At 39.9% G+C, this 26,437-nt stretch overlaps 1 protein-coding gene across 13 annotated transcripts in view; it reads right to left on the bottom strand.

Moving 5' to 3' along the window:
• Positions 1–24,856, bottom strand: part of UNC5D (unc-5 netrin receptor D) — a 560,161-nt gene extending 535,305 nt beyond the window's left edge. For all 13 annotated transcript variants that reach the window (XR_004732764.3, XM_035270258.3, XM_008979310.5 and 10 more), the window contains exon 1: positions 24,446–24,856. Coding sequence is in view for 11 of the 13 variants with exons in the window: in XM_008979310.5 (XP_008977558.1) it covers positions 24,446–24,548 (103 nt within the window). In the remaining 2 variants the exon portion in view is untranslated. The remainder of the gene's footprint in view (positions 1–24,445) is intronic.
• Between the last annotated feature and the right edge of the window lie 1,581 nt (positions 24,857–26,437).

Below are 26,437 nucleotides of genomic sequence, written 5' to 3'. Positions count from 1 at the left end.
CTAGCTCCCTCTGGCTCTCTAATGAAGCTCTTCTAAATTCTTTCAGCACAATCATAGCTCTTCAGGTTTGGGTGGAAGTCTGTTTCCTACTGAATATAATGCCTTACATTAAACCATGCATGGAAAGGCTTGTTTGTTTGTTTGTTTAAAGCTGGTTTGGCTATGTTCAATACTTAGGTAAGCTTTTAAATCATTTGAAATTGAACCTAATATAAAAGGCCAAATATTTAAGAAACCAGGTTGCCTATTGGGCAAATATTTACACAATCTTTAAAACATTCAATATTTATTCAGCCGACAATAAGTGTAGTTTCCAAGACATTAGTCAATGTAAATACAGACTAACTGGAAAAAGAGGGTGAAATGACTCTAGAAGAGAAGAAGCTCTTATTGGAAAACCTGCTCTCATTTTTAATTCCCTGAAGTTTAATATACTCCAACCAAAGTATTTACTAATAAAAAAAGTTTCATTATAGCTCTTACTCATTGCACCAGAAGCAAGGAACCCCATGTGACTGCTAAAATTTAGTGAGCATGTACACAAATTTAACATTGTCTCAGTGCCCATAATCATCCTCTTCATCTGGGGAATGTTCAGTGCTGTACCGTGGTGGTATTATTTGCACAGGTCAATAAAAAGAGATCAAGAAGCCCAGACAACTACAATAACCCACTTTTATTTTTTGCCAGCACTGACTTTATTTAGTAGCATCAGACATATTCTTGCTAGAGATATATATCTGGCTTCAAACAGTGGAAAAAGCAGCTGAGAGCTTAATTAAAAACAACCTCCTTCCCAAACCTCCTGGCACAATGAAACTTCTAAATGCTCCCTATTATAAAACTCAAGAAAACAGTGACATAGTGCACTTAAGATTGTTCTCATCCGAGTTAAGAACATATGCCCGAAATCCATTTTTTCCTTGCAGTATAAGGGCAACAGTCCATATTCTGAATCAGTAATGAGCCTCCGTGAAATACACACACACACACACACACACACACACACACACACACACACACACACACAAATCATTTCGAAGCCAGGTTGTATTTCCCTTAAAAGGAAGAGCACAAAAATGAGCACTGAGAGTCTCCCATTGAGAAATAGCTCTGGCTGGCTCTAGCATAATAAACTGCTGTTTACCTTTTGGATTCTATTTATGCCACATGCACATTGTTCATCATTATTAAATGATTCTTTTTTATCTTTCTATGACAGTTACATATTTTAACAGGTGACAGTTTGCCTTTATAAGCAGCAAAACCTTGGTTTATTAGTATGCTTGTGTGGCATAAAATAGAGTTCATTTTTTACTGAAATAACGGGAGGAAAGAAACATCAATTGTGCAGGGTTCTGAATAGCTCAATGGGTATAGAAGGTACTGGCAATAAATTAAGATAGGTTTGCCTTATTTATGAGTCTTAGGTATTCCTTCATAGTTGCTACTGTGCATGAATTTTAAGTGGTCCTTTGATGGGCAAGGCCATCTAAAGCAGCACCAAAAAACTCACATAGTTTCACAATTAATTGCTTCTCTGCAGTAAACTCAGGGTAGAATGTAACTCTAACACTCAGAATATTCTTTCTGGCTGTGACCATAGCAGTGAAGGCTGCTTTAAAAAAAAGAGAGAGAAAGAGAGGGAAATTATGATACCGCTGAGTCATTGAAATGGCAAAATGTGTTCTTTATGAGATTATATTGCAAATCCCAACCCAGATCATTCTGGAAACAGCCAGCAGAGTCCTGAGTGCCTTCTTGGAACCAGGGTCTGGAGCTAATCCTCAGTCTGCAGATTAATGCTGTAGCCACTGGGAGACCCAAAAAGATACAACGATTTGGCAAATGGCATTTAAGAATCGCAGCTGTTACAAACTCTCTATGCCATTGTTCAAATTTATATTTAATAATTAGCATAACTAGCACTTTGGGAGGCAGGGGCGGGTGGATTGCCTGAGCACAGGAGTTCGAGACCAGCCTGGGAAACACAGTGAAACCCCATGTCTGCTAAAAATAGAAAAAAAAAATTAGCTGGGCATTGCTGTGCGTGCCTGTAATCCCAGCTACTCAGGAGGCTGAGGCAGGAGAATTGCTTGAGCCCAGGAGGCAGAGGTTGCACTGAGCCGAGATTGTGCCACTGCACTCCGGCATGGGCAACAGAGCAAGACTCCATCTCCAAAATAATAGTATAATAACTAGCATAACTAAAACCTTCCTGCAGATAACACTTTGTTATCTGTACTTTGCGGAGGAGGCAAATGGCCTATCCACCTCAGAATGCCAACACTGAGCATTGCCAATGAAGCTTGAGTCAGTAGATCTTTTCTATAGCTGCTTGTAGTAAGCACCTCACTGGGTAAAATATGGTGCTTTGGAATGATGGACTGCTCCAGAGGTGTCTGCTGTATGGCAGGTGTGGTATGGGGCTGAGATAATGCGGCTGGCTCGTGGCTAGGTTATTTGTTTCTCACCTGACAGGTGAACTGTTCTCTCTGCATTTTAGAGGAGATATAACTAGACCTGTCACTCTGAAGGCAAAATTCACTCAGGAATAACGCTGGCAAGTTCCTGATGGTGAGTTGGTTTCATTCACAGCAGTCAGATATTTGGCAAATCATTGCCAAAGAAGGAAGCAGTCGTTTTCTCAATTAAAATCTTGAGGGACACTTATTTGTATCCTAGCATGAACCTGGGGGGTAAAATGATAAGGACTATTTCTCCTCCAGTGACTTAAAAAGGAAAACATAAAAATCAAATCTCAGCCACAGCGGAAGAGTTTCACTTTTCAAATGTGTCCCTTTCCCTACCCTCTCACCCCTCCCTCCTTCCTCCACCTTTTTACCAGCGTCCAAATACACTGGCCCGCAGGATATGTCTTCTACATGTTTTCATTATAGCACTTAAAAAAAAAAAGATCAGTCAGCTTTTTGCACTCTTCTCTCTCGCTAAAGTTGCTTCTGCCCTTTGAAAATATGAAAGCCCTTGAGTGATTTTATATTTTCAAAGGGTAAAAGTGCTAAAGAGCACTCCTCTATTTCAGAGAGGAAGAAAAAAAGTAAATCAGCCTGCCTAAAGTGTTCACTTGGAAAAGGTAAAAATGAACTACCAACGTGATGGGGAGTAGTTACTGCACCTAAAGTAATGATATATAGCACCCTGGAGTCCACGGCTGGAAAACAAAACACGAGGCATCAGCCTTAGCTCAAATCTGCGTGGCGTCTGCTTCTGATGGAACCAATTCTTTTCCTAACAACTATCATGGTAGCACACATCCAGCCAGCGTTCACCTCTGCCCCGGACAGTACCGCAATATGAGTAATAAATCTGTGTCCATTCCAGACACCCCTTCCGTCCTAACCACCAGCCAGTCACTGCCAAACACCTCCTCTCCCTTCTCTGAAGATTCTTCCTTGGTGTGTGCATTCTCATTCCTTTCAGAAGTCCACAGACTTTTCTTTAATGCACTGACTTTTCTTCTTTCTGCCTTCTCCACCCCAATGTTAGGAATAACTTTATCGAAAGGACTGGATTTTAGAACTCAACACCTCGGAACAAACCAACACTTACCTTTCCCAAGGATGTTTACCTGGTTTATCTGTTTCATTTTTTCATGGAATATAAGGTTTTGTTTTCTGGTAAATGCACATTCCCAGACCTAATCAGCCAGGGGGAAGAGTACTTCTCTGGATAACGGCTTTGGTCTTCTTTGAGCTGCCTTGAATAATCTGTCTCTCAAACCTTCTCTGCATAATTCCTACTCAAAATTCAGCACACAGATCGATAATCACTTCCTCTGGGTAAACTCCCACTTCCAAGATTCGGGAAGCTCTTGATTGTGATGCCACAGCACTCTGAGATGGTTCACTCCCCGTATTTTCCACTTTTCCTTATAGAGTTTACGCTGGCATCCCCCTTGCTAGATTGAAAGATCTTTGATGGCAGTTATAGTCGCTTTTATTTCTAGATCTCAGTTTCCAGCACAGTGCCTCAAATACAGCAGCAGCAGTAGTAATAATAAATGTTGATAACATATGACCTATTATAAATGTTTTAAATACTTTGCATATATTAATTTGCTTAGACTCACAATAGACTGATGTGGTAGATACTTTTATCCCCATTTTACATATGAGGAACAGAAGCACAGAAAGGTTATTTTCCTAAGGACATGCAGCTCATAAATACTAAAAAGTGAATTCTAACTCAAGTAGTCTGATCCCCCCAATGTGCTCTACCACTATTCTCCATTGTCTCTTTTAAAAATAACACATTACTCTGGTTTGAATGTTTGTGTCTAAAATTCATGTTGAAATTTAATCCCCAATGCAATCGTATGAAGAGGTGGAGCCGTTGGGAGGTAATTAGGCCATGAGGGGTCTGCCCTCATGAATGAGATTAGTGCCCTTATAAAATGAATTGAAGGAGCAAGTTTGTTCCTTTTTTTTCCTTTCACCTTGTGAGAACACTGTTCCTCCCATCCTCCATGTGACGATTCAGCAAGAAGGCACCATCTTGGAAGCAGAGAGCAGTCCTCACTAGACACCAATTTTCAGGCACATTGATATCTTGGACTTGCCAGCCTCCAGAACCATGAGCAATAAACGTCTACTATGTATAAACTGCCAAGTCTAAGGCATTTTGTTATAGTAGCATGAACAAATTAACATATATAGGTATACAATAAATGTAATCAATAGTTGGTTTTGGGATGAATTGAAAATGAATAAATTTAGATCCATCTCTCACAATCTGTTATGACCCAGGAAAAGATATGTAATCACGTCTACTTCTATTTTCTTCTCTGCAATGTCACTTTCTTCCCTTTCAAAACTTCATAAAATAGGATCTCCAATTTGGCTAGCAAGGTGCAGTGTGTTAAATACATACTAATACCCCTGCTGTAATACTGACCAATGGGGTTAATAGTCTTAATGAGTGTCTGGCAATAAAAGTTCAGTTAGAAATGCAGGTTAGTAATTTTACCTGCGGTGACTATTTGGTGTATAATTCATACCACTAACTGCTATTTGTGTATCAATGCATGCATAATCTTTGCCCAAAGCAAGGTCATGTCATACATAACACTGACTCCATGGAAGAGATCTTACTATTGCAATTTTAAACCTAGTCCTCTGGATATACAGAAAGCATCAGGCTCTGAAAAAGCCAGCACCCTGAGAGTTAGGGTCCAGTCATCAGCCATCATATGAATGTCTGCCAGCAGACAGTACCCCAGAGAGCCAGACTCTATCATTTCTGAGCCATTTAGTTACCAAATGGGGAAACAGAACCTGTGCTCAAGGACAGTTACACAGTAGGAAAAGTTGTGGTCTATAAACTGGGAATATAAGAGATAGCCAAAAACAAAACCAAAAAGATGGATTTCAGTATGTATTTGCTCAGGGAACTCCCTACCATGTCTGGTGGCTAAGAAGTAGCTGGGAATAGCTACTTTGGAAAACACATTATAGCTGGATCTAAAAGCTGTATTATGTCCAAAGAATCCTGGACATTTCTATGTCCCTCTTCTTCATTGTGAAGTTAGAAGCACCTTGATATGATACTAAGAAAGAATGTATGTTTTGAAGTTAGGCTGCCCTGTATTCAGATTCTTCCTGCTCCACTTCTTGGAAGTATGGACTTCGAATAGTATATCTGAGTTTTAATTTCTTTTTTTTATAAAGCACACAATAATGTTCATTTTATAAGGTTACTATACAAATGAAAACTTTTTTTTTTTTTTTTTTTTTTTTGAGACGGAGTTTTGCTCTTGTTACCCAGGCTGGAGTGCAATGGCGGGATCTCGGCTTACCGCAACCTCCACCTCCTGGGTTCAGGCAATTCTCCTACCTCAGCCTCCTGAGTAGCTGGGATTACAGGCATGCGCCACTGTGCCCAGCTAATTTTTTGTATTTTTAGTAGAGACAGGGTTTCACCATGTGACCAGGTCTTGATCTCTTGACCTCGTGATCCACCTGCCTCGGCCTCCCAAATGAAAACATTTTTATGGTAAGCATCTAGCACAATGAATGGCCCATAGAAGACATTCATATTATCACATAAAAGCATCAAGTCAGAGCTCAGTTAACCAATAAATATTCATTGTAGTTGGTACCTATTCATCCATTCATCTATTATTCCTTCAGTGACTAAAATGTCCCAAACAACAAGTATACAAAGATCTAGAAAATAGCAAGTCCCTGTCATCAAGGTGCTTTGTGAAGAAATATAAACACACATTCAATGTGCTACACAGATGACCATTAGCAACAAAACTCTAACACCATGTATGTGTACATATATGCAGGAGAAGTCACTTCTGTGGGAATTTTGGAAAGCTTCCATTGAGAGATGAATACTTTGGCTGTGAGAGATGGTGGTGATGGAGGAGGAATGGACAAATTGAGAGCTTCATATAAAATTGAAGTCTGCTAAGAAATATGGTCTTCAGATTTCTATTTGCTATGTCTTAATTACTTCAGATGCAGTTTATTAATAAATCACTTTAAGAAGAAGGTGGGAAGGAGGCTAGGCAAACACTGATTGCTCTCATCTTAATTAATTTTGCCTATGAAAATTCCATGTAATTGTTTATTTCTATCTAAGACAAAAAAGGCAGAATATAATTTGGGTGTATGTCATGATTTCATTACTCAGAGGTGAGGTTCTACCACAATACACTTATGTGTATTGTTCAACACACATCAGAACAAAAAATATTCTAACTAAATGCATCCCAATTTCTCTATGTCTACAGTTGTCAGAAGAGCTCATTATTAGCCAAGATCCAATGCTGAGACAAACCTAGTAAATGGTAACGTATCAGGAGTAGAAAAGCCAGCCTTCACAGTAGTTTTGGGGGATCAAATAAATAAAATTTTTAAACAAATAAACCTCTGTACTAAATATCAGAGTAGTAATCTATCCATTCAACATCCTCATCCTGAGACATTAAAAACTGATGTTGGTTTACGTCTCTTAATGAGTTCATTTAACACAAAGTACTACTCCATAACTTTTCTGAAGGGCTTCCTACTGGTGGCCTTGAGTCACTAAGATGGGTGTGTCTATTTGGGATGGCCCATTGTTAAAAATAACCAGTATGTGACATTTTGACATTATCCAAAGCATTGAAGATGTGTAACAGAACGTACAAGATACTTGGCGCCAGTTATCAGGAAGCCAACATTCTGAGATGATAAGAACAGCAACACCAGAGTGTTAGTTTAGCACTTGGATGACTGGATGTTCCTCTTCCAAAATGATGGCAACTGAGAAAAACCAACAGAGACCTGCAGACCAGCAGAGGTATCGGGAGGGATGTGGCTCCTAACTTAAGAATTCTCCTGAGGTGGTTATTTTGGGATTATTGGAGATCTCTGTTCTTTTCAATACTTTATTTTCAAACTCCTCTTACTATAAGCACATAACAGAGCTTATTTATAAGCTCATTTGAAGTTTCAAAAAGTTTTGCTTCTTTGGTTTTTGTATTTAGAATGTCTTGGATAGCTAATTTTTACCAAACATAGCCCTGTGTTATGTGTTGAGAAGACACAGATGAAAAAAATAGTCTTTGACTTCAGGGGGTGGAAATCAAAAGTGAGAGAAACCATTAAAAAAATAAAAAAAAGCTAAAATAGGCCGGGCATGGTGGTTCATGCCTGTAATCCCAGCACTTTGGGAGACCAAGGCAGGTAGATCATGAAGTCAAGAAATTAAGACCATCCTGCCCAACATGGTGAAAACCTGCCTCTACTAAAAATACAAAAATTAGCTGGGCCTGGTGGCACACATGTGTAGTCCCAGCTACTCAGGAGACTGAGATGCTGAGGCAGGAGAATCACTTGAACCTGGGAGGTGGAGGTCACAGTGAGCTGAGATTGTGCCATTGCACTCCAGACTGGCAACAGAGCAAGACTCCATCTCAAAAAAAAAAAAAAAAAACCAGTTAAAATATGGTATAAATGGTGCAGTAGCAGAAGGGATGTAGCATTCAACAGGAAGAAATTAATCTGTAAGGATGGAAAAGATCCATGGACAGTAGCACATGAAAACAGTTCTGCTAAACAAGGGGCATGAAGAAAGGCAGAGGTGCAAGTCAGTACATTGTTGTTGGGTAATGCTGAGTGTCTTGATATTAAGTGAACATCACTTTTAGTAATAGACTCAATAAGTGTAAGGGTCTTGGACCTGCCATATATGTATCTCTTCACCTGTTTTCTAGCATCTTCATACTTCTTCACACTTCTGGACAGCATTTTAAATAGTTCAGCCAGTTGCTCATGGAATGGATAATGAAAGACATTCTGGAATAAGCTAAAGAAAAAAAGAGTCAGAAACACAACAACATATGTGAAACTGGGCATTGCATTTAAACTCTATAAATCTCAATGATTATGGACAGGCAAATATAATGGGAATAGTGAAGTAATTTCTAAGATCTTCAATTCTAAACCCCAATTTAGTTCCATGATTTACCAATGGTATTGATTAAGTAAAAGGCACTGTATTTATTGTTTAATGTTATCTAAGATGAATAAAATATCATTCCTGCTTCTAAAACTTTACAATATAATTGGGTGCAAAAGAGAAATAAATATACCTAAAATAATAGCACAAGGCAGAATGTGAGAGGTATATGAAAGCACACAATGCTCAAGATGAGGGATATTGTGGGACGGCTTTGAGGCACATCACAGTTTAGTTCAGTAGAGAGTACCTGAAGGGAACAGTAGGAAACAAAACCAAAAACATTTGCTGAAACTGTTTTGAAGGACATTTAATGCCAGACTAAAAAATTCCTATGTATATGTGAAACCTTCATAAATGATGAAGGCGACACTGCAGATGATTAGAGAAAGAAGAAGCTCCTCACTAAATACTTCAGAACAGGCACCTATCCACGTGAAAGAATGAAATGAAATCCCTACTGCAAACTCTGCACAGAAAAAAAGAATCTGTTCTAGGTAGATTAATGGAATAAATATGAAAGGCCAAAATATAAGATGCAAGAAAAAAATATGGAAGACTGTCATCAATGAAATTTAAGAATTTCCTAAGCATGACCCAAAAGAGCTAAAGATAAGATAATTAAAAAGACGGACTACATTGAAATTAAAAATTGTAGCTCCTGTGAACATACCATAAATAATCCCAATTCATCAGAAGATACTAAAACAAGGGGGGAAGAAAAGAAGCCTCAAACTGGGAGAAGAAATTCCAATCACATATAACACATTAAGAAGATACACACACACACACACACACACACAGAGAAAGAGAGAGAGAGAGAGAGAGAGAGAGAGAGAGAGAGAGAGAGAGAGAGAGAGAGGCTGGCTTGTTCATTCTCTCAAAACTCCTATAATTCAATGATGACCAATAAAAATGAGAAAAAGTCATGGGTAGGTACTTTACAGAAGAAATAAAATAGCAATAATACATATGAAAAGATTTTTAACTTTATTAGTAATTGAGGAGATGGAAATCAACTTCTTACAGAGATAATCATATTCTATCCAGTAAATGAGCAGAAATCACTAGGCCTGGAAATATCAAATGTTGACAAACATAAAATGATGGGAACTCATATCTTGCTGAAAAATAATTGGCAGTATCTGGAGAAGTTAGCACGTTCATCTTCAAGGTCCAAGCAATCTACTCTCACATAATATAACACTTGAAAGTATATACCATTAGACATATACATGAATGCTCCTAGCAGCATTTTTAATACTAGAAAAAAAATCTGATAATCACCCAAATTTCACTAACAGCAAAATGAATAAGTAAATTATGGTATGGTCATGCCATTGAATATTGTACTTCAGGGAAGTGAATCAACTAGGTATAGTCAATGCAGTAATACAGATGAAACATAATATTGAGTGATAAAACAAACTGCTGAAGAATATGTAGACCACAATAAAATTTAAATATATCTCAAAAAGAAGCAAAAGTAACCTATGTTTAGGAGTACGCACACATTTTTTTAAGTTATTTTTTAAAACACGGGAAAAGCACAAAATTTAAGAGTAATTACTTTTAAGAACCAGAAAACTGAATTAAAGGAAGTAAGACGTAGAGGAGTGAAAGGTGTTGGTAACTTTACTTGTAAGTATCATGTTAGGTTCACATATATATATTTTCATCTGATACTTTTTAAAAACTATATTTAGTCATATGCAACAATAAATCACAAAACATTTTACAGAATTTATATTTGATTTCATAAATAAGGAACCACTGGTTGTTAGGAACGTGGTAGTAATATTAGGAAAGCTTGGTCTAGGAATAATTCCTATGCTATGTTTTCTATGATGGCAAAGGCGAATGGGCCAGGGGTTCCTGCCCACCTCTTTTTATTAACAGTAGATGGTGACTAGGACCTCACCCTATACCGCATGAGGAACTATTAGGCCTACATCCTTCAGATGCTAAGATCAGTACAAAAGTATTAGTCCTTTCATAAATACAGCCGCTTATCGTGTACATCCTGAGATGTAATATCTAAGACACATTAGATGAAGGTTAAAGGAAAACAAGGAATCTCCATTTATGGGCCTCTATGCTCTTGTACACAAGAGAAACATAGCAAAATCTCTAACCTCATGTTCCTAAAACTATCCTCCCTTAGTATGTACTCTTTCCATATAATCACATTCCTTTTATTAATATCTCAATTCTTTTACCCTAGCAAGAAAGTCTAGCTCCCAAAGGGTGAAATGTTCTGTGCCAGCATTCAATTTCACTCACCCAAGGGATTTAGGATCTGATATGGTTTGGCTGTGTCCCCACCCAAATCTCACCTAGAACTGTAGTTCCCATCATAGCCACATGTTGTGGGAGAAACCCAATGGGAGGTAATTGAATCATAGGGGTGGTTCTCACGAAGGTTCTCACGAGATCTGATGGTTTTATAAGATACTTTCCTCCTTTTGCTCAGGACTTCTTGCTGCCACTATGTGAATTAGGACACGTTTTCCTCCCCTTCTGCCATGATTGGAAGGTTCTTGGGGCCTGCCCATCCATGCTGAACTGTGAGTCAATTAGACACCCTTCCTTTCTAAATTCCCCAGTCTCAGGTATGTTCTTACAGCAGCATGAGAAAGGATGAGTACAGAATGCAAGGTACAAAAAAAAGGCCTAGCAGGGAGGAGGAGGTGAATCATAGGGGTCGCCTTCATACCTTAGCTTTTTTCTTTATAGGGATCTTCAAATATCTTCTTGAATTCTCAAAAAAGAACAGTTTCTACATTTATACATAATCAATGCACCCATTACACCCATGGCTTTCATTATCCTAAGGAAATTAATGCAGGAACAGAAAACCAAATACTGCAGGTTCTCATTTGTAAATGGGACCTACTCACTGGGTACACATGGACATAAAGATGGCAACAAGAGACACCAGAAACTACAAGAGTGGGGGAGGGAGAGTGGAAGCAGAGGGATAAAAAATCAACTATTGGGTACTATGCTCACTATCTGGGTGACGAGATCAATCATGCCTCAAAACTCAGCATCAAGCAGTATGCCCAGGTAACAAACCTGCACATGTACCCCCCAAATCTAAAATAAAAGTTGAAATTATTTGGAAATAATAAATAAACCCATGGCTCTCAGTTTTGAGTTCCCAAACTGGAAATCACCCGAGGAACTTAAAAACAAGACAAAACAAAATAAAACACGGGGTCCTTCCCCACTAAGATTCTGACTTAAATACTCTGAGGTTAAGACCTTGGCATCAGCTGATGAGAACTTCAGAATTAAACTCTTTCTTTCAGAACTTCAATTACACACATGCCTGTTTCTATAAACAAGGGTTACATTAAACATTTGGTGCTCATCTTTTAATCTAACATGTTCCAATAAAACTGTTTAAACTTTTAAATACTAGTTTTAATCTTTAAAAACAAAATAGCTAACGCCCACATACAGTTCAAGCACCTATCTATGATGTTCTCTCCTGATCCTAGGTAACAATGCCACAGACGTTTGTTTTTTTTTTCTGCAATTAAAAAAAAATGGCTTTCAGTGAAGACAAGGGATTTATAGATTTAAACCCCGACCATCATTTCCAGCAGCAAGACGCTTCACTGGTAAATTGCTAAGAATAGCCAAACTTTGAATATTTTGACACCTAATCTCCAAGAATCAGAAGTTTTCAATTCCTTACAGGTCTACACTTCCCCAGCAAGTTGGCTTCAACATGAATAATCACAATAGAGGAACCAGAGTTTCATAAGCTCTATAGAGGGATTGCTTTTTGCAAATTATTATGGCCACAAGAGATGCAAGAGATGCAGAATTCACTTTAAAAGAAACTTGGAACTGCATGAGAAGAAGCAACCAAAACTTTATTTATTTATTTATTTTTGAGACAGAGTTTTGTTTTGTCACACAGGCTGGAGGGCAGTGGTGCAACCTCCATTCACTCCAACCTCCGCCTCCCAGGTTCAAGCGATTCTACTGCCTCAGCCTCCTGAGTAGCTGTAATTATAGGTGCCCACCAGCATGCCTGGGTAATTTTTGTATTTTTAGTAGAGATGGGGTTTCGCCATGTTGGCCAAGCTGGTCTTGAACTGTTGACCTCAGGTGATCCATCTGCCTTGACCTCCCAAAATGCTAGGATTATAGGTGTGAGCCACCACAGCTTTTAAAAGTATATCCAGTCACTCTTTTGGATGTAGCTTTATGGCTTTTTAAGGATATGAGCATATTATTGCCAACATGGAAAGCTTTCTTCAAAATATTTAAAATAAAAAATATATATATATAGTTAGAAGGTATTTAAAATCTAGTAAATTCATACTGAACAAATGTATTATCAAGGATTCAGACGTTAACTAACTGGAACAAAAGTTTAAAGTTAAGACTTAGGACACCCTAAATTTCATGCAAACAAAAAGTAAATCTATAATGTCAACCTCGTTTACAATATTAGTTCTGCTATACCAAACTGAGTCCTTCCTATCATGACCTCAGCATTTTGTGAGCCAAAGAGAAAAAAAAAATCTATTACTATTTTAAAGATATTTTAGAAAAATATAAACATTTTAAATAAAAGGAAAACATCCTTTAACAGAGAGATAAAATGATCAATAGTCTTTAGCCTTCTTGTTATCATTCTTCTGAATTCTTTTGTGCCTCTATTGATTACTTTTGTTATTATAAGCCTGAAAGGGAATAAGGCAAGGACAACCCTGAGAAAATGAAGACCTGGATTTGTGGGCAGGGACAGACAGAAATGACCTTTAAAAGCCAAGCAAGAAACTTCACTTCTCAAAATCTTGTTTTCTCATGTACAAATTTGGGGTTTGGCCTAGAAATTTTAGGGTCTTTTTTTTTTTTTTTTTTGAGACGGAGTTTCGCTCTTGTTACCCAGGCTGGAGTGCAATGTCGCGATCTTGGCTCACAGCAACCTCCGCCTCCTGGGTTCAGGCAATTCTCCTGCCTCAGCCTCCCGAGTAGCTGGGATTACAGGCACGTACCACCGTGCCCAGCTAATTTTTTGTATTTTTAGTAGAGATGGGGTTTCACCATGTTGACCAGAATGGTCTCGATCTCTTGACCTCATGATCCACCCGCCTTGGCCTCCCAAAGTGCTGGGATTACAGGTGTGAGCCACCGCGCCTGGCCAGGGTCCTTTTTAGCAGTATAAATTTATGATTTTTTTTTTTTTTTTTTGCAAATGGGAAAACAGAGGGCCACAGAAACTCAGTGATCAAATCAGTCTTCAATAAAAGACCATGAGATAACACTATTCTACAAATCTAGAAAAAGTGTTTCATGCCCAAATCTCAAGCAGGTAACTACTGGAAATGAAGACCAACAAGCTCCCTGATTCTTTAAATCTCTTAACAAAACAGGACAAAGTCATTAATTTGAGTCGAACTGGAAGGCCGAGTGCGGTATCTTGTGAGTTTTGCTAGAGTCACGGTGCTTCATGAAAAGAACTTGACAAGACTACATATCTGGAAGTTTAACATGAAATTTCATAATCTTGTATCTATTAAAAAAAGAAAAAAGTCAGTCTAGCAACGGTGGTCCCATATACCCCATTGAGCAAACAGTGAGCTAAGGCAGAGGGGTCCTAACTCTCCAGGTGTTCTCCTACCAATCCACTTCTGCTCTAGTTACACATGTGTGCATTAACCTACAGCCGCTGATTTAAAAGAAATCAAAATAAAAAATTAGATTCCCTTTATTGTTGATATGTTCTTGAAAATGCTCTAGGATTACCAGCATCATTATGAAGCCCAATTAATTGTCCTGCAATTTCTATTTCCAGAGTATGATCCCTTTACTGAAGGTTTGATGCATATTTAAAATGCCAAGAAAAGCTTCCTGAAATGATATTTAAAAATGTGAATAAACAGTACAGAAAACAATGACTGTTTCATGGAAGGTCAGAGGGGGAAGGAGTCTTAATGATAATTTAGTCACTGCTTCTCATTCTACAAATAAAAAGAACTAGAGAAAAAAGTGATGTTTCAAGGATACATAATTGTGAACTTTCCAGCCCCTCACATTGATTAAATGAAAAGGAAGTTTTGAGTTGAAGAGGAGAAAGGAAGCAAGAAAAGACCGAGCCTAGAGGGTTAGATGGGAGACACCCTGGAGATTGAAATGATGGTTACCAGAATTAAGCAGCTGACTTTTGAATCAAAATTGTAATTACATTCAAGTTTAAGTGTTACTAATGCCATTGAATTAATGGCATAGAACTTAAATGATATAAGTTTTCTGTGATGATGATATATGACATTCTACTAATATATAAGACACACAGATATCCATGAATTATAGTACTTATCTCCTTGACAATTATTAATAATTGGCTCTACAATGGTCTTCTCTGCTGCAGAATGTGGTAGGTTAGAGCTGTCTTTTCACACTGATATCCTGGAGCCTGATGTGCCTTGCAAGTTAGATGCTAAACCTTAGAAAACATCAGATGGATATTTTTATTTTTTGCTCTAAGGTGAAAAATACAATTAATGACAAACTTGTTATTTCTTTACAGCAAACCCCTAAACACTTACATCCCACCCACACACCTCACACTGACAAAACCTGTGAACATCCCGATTGCTTTTTTAAGAGAAACAGCTTTGGAAACCTCCTGATACAAGCTGCTAGCAATCACTGCAGCTTCTCGGCCCAAGACTGAGGGAGACACAAGGGCTGTCTATTAAGAGAAAGGATAGATTATTTCTCTTCCCAGTTCCTTTCAAAAGGCTTACAACATACTTATATTTCTCTGGCAAAGAACTGTATTTTGTGCTCTGTATTTTTTTCCATCTCTTTTAAAAAACAGCTAGACACTTCTTAATGACACACTGATGGAACTTGTTATTGTAAGTCCAACTGTATTGTGCCACTAAACTACTTTCAAACACAAATCAGAAGAATTTGGCTTTACAATTGGACACAGAAAGTAAAAATAAAGCACATGCACTCAAAAGTAGCTATAAAGACAAGGTATGTATTCATAAAACTACACAGATTGAGGAGCTAGTATACTTCTTTAAAATGGTGTCTCTAATGGCATTTTTCTTATTTATTTATTTATTTGGAGAATACAGGGTCTTGCCCTGTCTCCAGGGATGGAATGCAGTGATTAAGGATCACTGTCACCTCAAATTCCTGGGCTCAAGCAATGCTCCAACCTCAGCCTCCCAAGTAGCTGGGACCACAGGCACAGACAACAACGTCCAGCTAATTTTTTTAAAAACATTTTGTGGAGAAGAGAGTCTGGCTATGTTGTCTAGGCTGGTCTCAAACTCCAGGCCTCAAGCCATCCTCCCACCTGGACCTTCCAAAGTGCTGGGATTATAGGCATGAGACACTGTGACCAGCTATAATAGCATCTTTAAAATAAAACCTGACAAAAACTACTGTAATGTGTCATTTTACTTGATTTTTCAGATGTTCGTCAGAATATTCTACACATCAGTTTAAATCCCTTGATTTTTTAGAAGTTCCTCACAATATTCTACACATTGGTTACTCCATACTACAGCATGTTATTTTTAGTATATTCATAATGTTACTATCCTCCAATTGTTTCTGACACATGAGTGACAGCTCTTTGTCCCAGACAAAGGCCATTTCTGTTTATCACCATGAGAAACATAGCACCCTACAAACCAAGAAGGCACAATGAGCAGTGGAATAATTTTTATCTATTTATTTCTCTTTCTGTCTCACATGTTTATATATCCACACCCCTATCAAATGGAATATGAGTGAAGTGCTGTATCATCCCACCTCAGTTTAATCAATCTCTGTGGTAATAAAATAGAATTACATAGTAACATCATCAAAAAGGTCCCGAAACCACGAAGGATTGGCTTCTGGTCCTAGCACTCTTTATCACTACACGTTTGGCTTTGGCCAAAAGAAATCTCTAAAGTCAACCTTAAATTCATCCATCTGTTCAATATCAGGGTGGGTGCAAAGATACAAAGCAATCAAAATTATGAGAGTACCCTAAAAATATTAAGTACCATGCAGATGAATTAAGCAGCCACTCATCATAGGACCACATGACAGATGTCACTTAATCATCTTTCTAGAAGAGTCTATCCAGGAATGTAGGATTCAGTATCTGTTTAAAACAAATGTAAAACCCTCTTGCAATTATTTTACTCTTCCTCTGGTGAATAAAGTTTCCTGAGGGTTTTATCACAGTATTGAGTAGATTTTTGAAATTTTATTCTAAATATGTATGCCTTAATAAAGCTTGAGTAACACACATTATCCAACATGCGCTATGGGACAAGCCCTATCAGGGACTGGGTAAGTAAACGTGAACAAGATGGGCCTTGCATCAAAGGCAGAGGGTCTTAACACAACCCCACACCATTTTGGGGCAAGGATCCAATCACATGAGAAACATCGCTACGCCAATATGGACTCACTGTTTTTTTTTTTGTTTTTTTTTTAACAACTGCTTTCATTCTATTTCTTGCTTAACTATAGCCTCATTCCCTCATTATCCTGAACTCCGCATCATTCTTAAGCATATGTAGCTCCTGCCAAGAGAATAAAGCAAAGGACTGCTAAACAAAGTAGAAAATCCCCTTATTTAACAAAAATCTGACTTTGCACTAACTGGTAAAATTCTGGGTGAGTCAATTTCATCCTTATAACAAGAAATAAATTAGATGTAGATATAAGACCCCAATTAGCTCAAAAGGAAATCCAAGGCTTTCAAAATATGATGAAACTGGAGCAGATACTGCATCTGTCTGTCTTTATAAATGCTTTACACTGCATCAGGACGGCGCCCTCAGAATGCCTATTCATTATATAAGTGGCTGTGTGTTTGTAGAGTTAAAATTGACATTTGTGTTTTCCATTTCTTCAACTGGCGTTTAAAAAATATTCTTACATGGAATTCCACTTCTTACTAGTTTGCAAAAGAAAAAACAACATTGAAAATAGAAAACTTGAATTACCATTATCTCTGGCCTATAGATGGTGTCATCTGGGAGTTTATCAGAAATGCAGAGCCTCAGGACCCTGCCCAGGTTTATTAAATCAGAATGTGCATTTTAACAAGATCTGTAGTAATTCACAGGCATATTAACATTTGAAAAGCACTGATTTGTGAGTTTCAAATATTACCAGCTTAGCTTCCATAGCCCATGATCATTTGACTTACCCCCCTCCCCCAGTAGGTTTATTACATTAAATTCAAATAAAGATGTTAACTACTAAATAAGTACTGTTGTTAACAGAAGCCACCAATGACTCCTGAGCAACTATAAACATTTATTTAGAGGCAAAGTTTCTCCAATATTAGGAAAATGCATTCTCTTTAATAATAAGTTGCCAAACTCTGTGAATGGTATCACGCAAAACATGAAGTAGTTCAGACAGTTTCTTCACTGCGGCCTCTTACGTCTTCTCCTTCCTATGCCTGCCTACCAGTTACTTACCTTCCCAAATGTCTGCGATGTCACTTCCCCACCAACTTACCCAAATGGGAAACCATAGCACTCAATTTATATAACAACAAAGCATCTGTAAAGGTTCTTATTCAAATTCTACGGGGTTACAGTGATATTTTCCCACCTGTGGAAAAATACTCTTACAATGTAGGCTGAACGGTGGGGGTACCTGTACCAATCGTTCTAGGGATAAGGGTCCTTTTGCACTTTATGAACTCAGTAATTTGGGGGCAGAAAGTCAATATTTGCGTTGAATAAAGCCAAGATTGACCTCACTTGGAAGAACCCTTTCAGCTTTTCAGTGTCCTCATTTATGTAATAAACTATCAAAAGAGAAGAAGTTGATTAACAGGTACAAATATACCACTTAATAGAAATAAGAGCCAGTGTCTGATAGATAGTAGGGTGGCTGTGGTTTACAATGATCGGTGGCACATTCCAAAATAGCTGGAAGAGAGTAATTCAAATGCTTGTAACATAAAGAAAAGACAAATATCCAAAGGTGATAGATAGCCCAAGTGCACTGATTTGATCTTTACAAATTATATTACTGTATTAAAATATCACTTGTACCTCAAAACTATGTACATGTACTATGCACCAATTTTAAAAAGTGTTAAATTTTAAAAATAAAAAGTAAAAGCTACCCTGAAACCTGAGAAAAAGAAGGGGTTGGTCATGTAAGAAGAATACCGACTTCATTTTATCCTTCTCCTGAGCGAAACAATATTCAGAAATATTTTGTGTTCTATGGTGGCCTGATGTCACCTGAGAAATGTTAATACCTGCTTATCGTTTCTACTCTAGCCTCATAAACACACCCCTCATATTTGTATCACTGAATTCAGCGAAGTGGTGTGGGGGGAGTGGTGATAAAGTGAGCACAAAATACTTAACACACAACAAAAACATACTCACTTTCAAAAGAAAATTCCAAAAGCACAGAAATTAGCAGTGGATTTCAGATAACACAATGTATCCAAAATGAATACATTAACATCCGCCTAATTCTGAAAATTATCTTCGCACAGCATGTGTATGCACACAATAAGGCCATACGATGCAATGTGGCACAAACAATTAAAAGTTCTTTTCAAAGTGGAAATGCAAAATAGAACGAATATCTATTTTCTATAAATGAATCTAGCCATCTGCCTCACAAGAGCAGCAGCAGGAGTACCCAAAACAGCAGAAACAGCAGCCTCTGGTGTTAACAATCTATTCTCAAATCTCATGCTCCACATTTCCCTGGCAAACAAGGCTAAAAATACAAGACATGCAACAAATAGTCTCGTGGGATCTGCCATTCCATGGATGGCGTATTCAATCAGAGTCATATTTTCTGTCGAAATTCAAAATTGAAAACAAAAGCAAGCTATCATATTGGAAACTGGTGCTCAGAATTTTAAGTGTGACTCCAATCCCAAAGTATAGTAAGCTGAATGGGGAGAGGGTGGTTATTTTCATACAACATAAATCTTTTAGATTTATCTGAACATATTTATAGACTTACTTAAGCTACTCTAAATTCCTCTTTGTCTCTCGATAGTCATAAAGATACCATTTGAGTACTGTTGTCATCAAAATATAAGGGTCATTTTCTTTTCTACATAGTTCAGAAAATTGTCATTGCTGTGGGCCCCAGAGTCAGATAGAGTCAGTACAAAGCTACACCCTACTATGTCCTCACTCTATGGCCTTGGGCAAGCTTTCAATCTATGTCCCTCTTTTCCTATCTTACAAATGGGGGAAATCATAGCATTTACCTCAAAGAGTTATCTTCAGGATTACATCAGTTAATGTTTGGAGAACATTTAAAATTATGATTTTCACACATGAAATAAGTATGTATTATTATAATACTTATAAATATTATTTCATACTCAAATAAAGTATTACTAATAAATATTATTATTTCCTGTAAGTATTATTTCATAGTCAAATAAAGTTACAGAAATGTATTCTTTTAAGTAAAAGGCACAATATAAGAAGAGTGCTAACAACATGTTAATAGGTCTCATGCCGCAGTGGCCGTTTAGAAGGTAATAGGTCTCATGCCGCAGTGGCCGTTTAGAAGGTAAAGGTGGCTCGCACCTGTAATCCTAACACTTTGGGAGGCCAAGGAGGGAGGATCACTTGAGCCTAGGAGTTCAAGACCAATATGGGCAAAATAGTCAGAAATAATCTCTACAGAAAAAAAAAAAAATTGATTAGCCAGTGTGATGGTGCATGCCTAAAGTCCCAGCTACTCGAGAGGCTGGGGTGGGAAGATCACTTGAGCCTAGGAGTTTGTCACTGCAGTGAGCTATGACGGCACTACTGCACTATGAAAGAGAAAGAAAGAAGAAAGATGAAAGAAGGAAGGAAGGAAAGAAAGAAAGAAAGAAAGAAAGAAAGAAAGAAAGAAAGAAAGAAAGAAAGAGAGAGAGAGAGAAAAAAGAAAGAAGAAGGGAAGGAAGGAGGGAGGAAGGAAAAGAGGAAGGGAGGGAGGGAAGGGAAGAAAAGGAAAGGAAAGAAAGAAAAAAGAAAAGAGAAAAAATGATGAAGGAGGGAAATAAGTTTCTTTACATAAAGTATGTGACTAAGAATAAAATAAAAATAGGGAAACTTTCTATTGATTATTCTGCTAAGCTGTTAGTTCATGAAGACATCAGAAGGAGGAGAAAGGAAGAAAAGACAGTGATGTTGCCTGGTGAAGGGACAATGAGCATTAATGGCAAAGGTATAATCAAGAAGGAAGACACAACTGGGCTCCTTGTGAACACATGTGCCTTCCCATTACGAAGGCATCAGAAACCACCACCACCGGCTTCCTTAAGAGGATACTATGGAATAAATCACTTGTCTTTGGGATTAGATTTTAATACATGCTGCCTCAGTCGCTAGCCTAGATATTTTTAAAAAAGGCAGAAGAAAAGGATATCAAACATGCACTGTTTCCTAATAAACCAATTTCTGATAAACAATGGCAGTGTTTTAAGTTGGTATGAAGAGGATGATAAAAACAAATTTACAAAGCATTGAGACAATAAAGAGACAAGTGATTCCCTAATTAATAAGACAGCACGGTGTAGAACTACCTGACGGATTCAGTCATCCAGGGCTGAGAGAACTCAGAAGGGATCCACAGCTCCAAATGTTTCCATCCCATATAGGGGACGACTTAAAGATGGGTCTTGCAGAACAACAAAAAAACTATGTAAAGGGTGACAAGTGCTATCATTATAGGGCCAGATCAGAACAATTAATCTCCTTTTAAAAACTGAGATGCTTAAAAGATCTCTCAAGAAGGTGCCACTGAATTGCTCAAAATAAGAGCATAACCCAAGAATCAGAAAGAAAAAAAAAAAAAAAAAAGCCTGGAAGGAAATGGGGAGAAAAGACTGTTGATCATAGTCCTAGGAAGAGAGTGGGAAGGAAGAGGGTGGCCTCAGAACATTCATTACGGAAGAAATGACTATAGATTAAACACAGTATGAGCTAGACAGATAAATGGATTTAAGTTTGTGTGAATCACAAGACTATTATTATGCCTATTTTATAAGTGTGTACTTTTCTTGCCGTTATACATTACTCTAGTCATTGTAATGAACATTTCACAGTCCAGGAAATGTTTTAAAGCAAGAAATTATATGAAAGCTCAGCCTGTCGAAGGTCATCTTCCTCTCTTCCTTTAATGACTAGAGTATCTTATGTACAGTATCTAAGGCAAAAATAACAACCAGATCAACAGCAGTCTTCCTTATTTTCAAAGAACAAAAAGAAATCAGTACGGACAACATGATGTGGATTCAATTATCACTTGGCAGGTCACGAATAACATTTACACAACCTCCTTTTAAGTTGGAAAGTGTAAAAGCATACCGTGATCATGGCACCAGAGTGCCTTGCTTACAATATGCTGACAGGCAGAGATGTTCCTCTGAAGAGCTAAGCCTTGCTTACAAAGGAGGGAAACAGAACATTGCTCCTTGGGCCACTACTAGGCTCTGCAACAGTCCCTTGTCCCAAGGGTCTTCCTCTCAGAGTATATTCAAAACCAATTTGAAATCTCCCTCTGATTTTCAGAGGTTTTTACATAAGTATGGAGGGGAAGTAAAGAAAAAAAAAAGTTGGTGCAATCATTTTGGAAACAGCTAAATGATAAATATGGTAAAGAAAATGCTATTGAATTGTTAAATATTCTCATAACATCAAGGCAAACGGCATAATTCTATACCTCGTTGGTTACGGCAAGTTGAATATCTTGTTTCAAATCAACAAGAAAAGTCTTAAAGAACAAAAACTATTAATTGGCTACGTAAGAACAACCCAGGGGTAACCCTAGGGAGTATGGTGAGACTAGTGATCAGGCAAGCATGCCACACCAATACACCTTATCTTGGTTTTAATGAATGGACACCTTTCTGGGATGGGGGAACTTCACAAGCACTGAAACATACCCCTTTGTTCTGAAAACTCCAATTATGCCCAACTGTGCAAAGCCAGGTGCATGTGGCTTCTCCGGTTTCATGGCCTGACTAGTGCTCATTCTTGAGGACTCTCTGACAGTTGCTAAGGGGAATGGGCTTCATGCCCCAGAAAACAGAATATGACATGGGAAATATCAGTCAGATTTACTGCTTCATTCCATGTGTCTTGCATATTACTATGATCTGTGCAAGACATTTGTTGTAAATAAGCCTGCAGAGTGTACAGCATGTTTTCCAGGAGACCTTTAAAGAACAGCTTGCAGACAAGAGGTGCTAGCCTTAGTTTCACAGCCAGCAAAACTCCATCCAAGAGGCTGCTGGCATGTCCCCACCTCTTGTTTCGAGCTGGCTTCAAGACAACTTCACCAACCCAATTCCAAGGGTGAGAACCTGGAGTTAGTGACTGTGAAGTATTCCACACGAATAGTAAGTGGAAACTCAGACATTTAGACAACATTTAGAAAAGACCCACTTTTCCCGTAAGAGTGTATCAAAAACAACTGAGAGCTGACTTTGCAATGAGGCATTTGCCGTAGTAAATTAAATGGCTGAAGCCTGTGCTTCTTCCAGCACGAGAAAGCACTGAGCTTCATCATAACCCAGTGTGAACAATCACTGAGGCTGATTTTTAACCTCCCCTGCTTCTTAAAATGCCTGCTCCATTAAAAGGAAAAAAAAAAAAAAACTTTTCAGGAAATGAAATGCAAATAGGCACAGAACGGGATCATACAACGGAAAGCTTCTATCCACCTCTTTAAAAAAAAAAAAGAATCTTTCTGGGCAGCCGGACTGCTTTTAACACACCATAAGCTTTTATTTAAAAAGAGACAACATTGGTTCTTTTGTGATCGTTCTCAACCCTTTCCCGTTTTCAGTCTCCCAGCTGGTTGGAATATGTTCTCAAGAGTGAACAGAGCAGAAGGTGAAGTGGTCAGCTCAGCTCCACCTCCCCAAGCAAGTGCACGGTAAATCATTTAACGGTATCACATATTCTAAGCCTCAGGCACACAGAGAAGGAAAAAGGGAGAGAAGGTCTGGAAGGCAAAGCTTCCGAATTTTTTCAAAGGTAAAGCTGTACTTGAGCTGAGTCTGAAACTGCCTCTGATCATCTTCAAAACAAGTCCTTGGGATTTATCTTTAAGTTGATGTTTCCTGTCCTCGCTCAAGGTGGAGCTGAAGCCAGTCGCGAAATTTCCCTCTGCTGGAGTCCAGAGGATCCAAGAAAATTCGGTCTAGGCTTCTAAGTCAGAAAGAAGCAGAGGGTTCCCTGCTGCTCTGTGGGACCCGCGCTTCCTAACCGGAGTAGGCGCCCGGGAAGGAGAGGAGGCGCCTGGTGAGCAGCCTCGGGCCAAGTGCTCATCCCGGCTGGGCACTGCGGGCGCGGTTAAACCGAGATGGTGCACGCTGCTCTCCTGAGCTCCTGCACACTCGCGGCCTCCGCCAAGCCAAGCCCACGGTTGGCTGGGACCTCGGGCTAAGGTCGCCCGAGGGATGCCATGCTTGGCGCAAAGCGAGGGGACATCAGCACGGATGTTCCTCCCCTAAGGGAAAAGATGCCCTCTCTGTTCAAGCCTACCCTGCAGATATTCCAATCACCTGGCCCCGGTCCCCAGGACCTCCCCGACATCGCTATGGGCGCCCACCTATGACCAAGCACGGCTTGAAAGGAAGTGGAGAGGACAGGGGAGAGCCAGACTGAAGTGAAGACAGGGGTACTCCAGTCTGCAGCAACTGGGGAGGGCTTGGAAAATGGAGCAGGTGAGGAGAGTCAAGGAAAAGGGTAGGGGCCCGGGTCACAGCAACCTGTAGGATTGCGGCAGAACGCAAACTTGAGTTGGAAGGCTGTGATCCCCTCGGAGTCCTCCACTCGGCTCCCACCCGGTGGGGCTTGGCGCGCGGAAAGGTGCAGAGCACAACTTGGAAAGCCCACGCCATCGGTGCGGGCCGCGCTCTGTCTGGCTGGCGCCCCTGCGCCCTCACCCCCAGCTGCCCGCTCCGCCCAGCGCTTACCTCGGGCAGCCGCAGCCCCTGCCGCCCAGAAGCACAGCCCCAGCCACGGGAGCCAGCGGGGCGCCCCTCCGCCGCCGCCTCCGGGGGCCGCCGCTCTCCCCATGCTCCTCGCCGCGCTCCGGAGGACAGCTCTACTTCACGCTCCCGGGGCCGGAGAAAGGCTCGGCGATGCAGGGCCGGAGTCGAGTGGGTCCCTGGGGTCTTGAGAGAGTGACTCTGCTCCAAGATCGCTTCCTAAAGCCTCGGGGCAGGGCGCTTGGAGCCACCGCTGGATGGGCACCCAGAGAAAGGGCGCGTCCCCATAGCTTCCCACGGAGCGGCGACCGCTGCCGCCAGCGCCGAAGCTGGAGTCGCCCGCCGTCCCCGCCGCGCAGTTCCCAGCCCTCGCGCAGCTGCCGGGCCCCGGACTACGGAGCGGAGGCGCGAGTCTGCATCGCCAATGAGACCCCCGTGGCCGCCCCTTCCCCTCCCCTCCGAGCAGCAGCCAATGAGCCGGGCCGGGGCGGGGCGGCGGGAGGGGCGGTGGGGCGGTAGCGCGGGGCGGGGGCCCTGGAGGCGCAGGTGAGCCCGAGGCGGCTCCACGTGCCCCCAGGGCCCTTAGGGCCCCGCCTGCAGTCCGGGCTCGCGGAGAAAGGAAGCGGGCCGGGAGCCCAGCGGCGGGGACGTGGCCATGCCGCGGGGAGCTGAGCAGAGCCTGCGGGCCTCTCGGGCTAACAAGGCGCAGATATGTGGGCATCTCGGTTGCCTAACTCAGAGTCACCTGCTTCCAGGAGACCTCGGTTTTGTTCATCTACTCTGAGCCCTTCCAAAGTCCTGCCTCGCCTACTTCCACTCTTTCCCATTAGACATCACTCAGTAAAACATCCTGAGAAAAAGACTTAAAATAAATGCAGAGTGGGAGAAAATAATGGAGTTACTCCATTGCTGCAACTATGCTAACTATGCATGCATATGAATAAAGAAGTGGGGAATTACATTCGTGGGTGCCTTAAGGCTGCTGTGATCAGTTTTTATTTTTGCTTTCTTTTTTTTCGAATTCCCTTTTCTGTTGTCCTGAACACTCCGGAATCCCCAAACTTTTCAGAAGCTCCCTCATTTCTGATGACTCCTGATTTTGTCAGTTTTAATCTGCCCCCGGGGAATTATCATTCCGGTAAGTATCAGGAAAAGAAGTGTCGACTTAAGGAAGAAGTTGAGGCGAAATTAATATAAGTGAGAGTTTATTTGGGCCAAGTTTGAGGATTATAACTCAGGAGTATAGATTTAAGTTGCTTTGAATATATATTTTAATTAGTAGTAGCTATAAGCGGATTTTAAAGGGAAAATGCGGGATGGGGAGTGGACTGATATAAAGTTGTTTGTTAGGAATTTGTACTGGTTTATTAAAATAATATTGATTAGTGATTGGTTATACATAGCTAAGTCATAGGATGTGGCTTATGGTGTTTGATGTGGTATTATCAGGTTAATTTATAGTTATTTGTAGTAATACTATGTAGTTATAAGAAGTGAATATATAGTTTAAAGAAAGGAGTAGGGCAAGATCGTGGTCTCATTCTAATGTCTCTCTGGCCTGACGATTAAAAGGACTTTGAAAGGAAAGAAGATTTTTTTTTCTTTAAGTGTGGTTTGTTTTAAATAGATTATCAAATTTGTATTTAACAGCTTTTTAAAATAACTCACCTCACGGTTGCCTCTTCCCTCTGCTGAAGGAGTAACTTTAGAGAACTTGTCCTAGGTCACTCAATTTCAGAGCACACTCAGGAAGCTGGTGGGGAGTCCCAGACTCCCCATTTGGACCACCGCATTATCACTCCCAGGATTGAAACCTCAAAATGGCAGCATAGCTCACCTTTTGCCTGGTAAACCCCAATAGAAAAGGGAGCCTTGTTTTGAAAGGCAACCTTCCCAGCAGTTCCTCACTGCCCATGCTCAGTATCAAGTACTTTTCCAAAAACCCGAGTCTCCCGCGAAACAGCTACCTGCTCTCAA

Source organism: Callithrix jacchus, chromosome 13 (assembly GCF_049354715.1).
Source record: "Callithrix jacchus isolate 240 chromosome 13, calJac240_pri, whole genome shotgun sequence".
Taxonomy (NCBI): domain Eukaryota; kingdom Metazoa; phylum Chordata; class Mammalia; order Primates; family Cebidae; genus Callithrix; species Callithrix jacchus.
The sequence above is the reverse complement of the archived record's forward strand: the minus strand, read 5'-3'. Positions and strand labels throughout refer to the sequence as shown.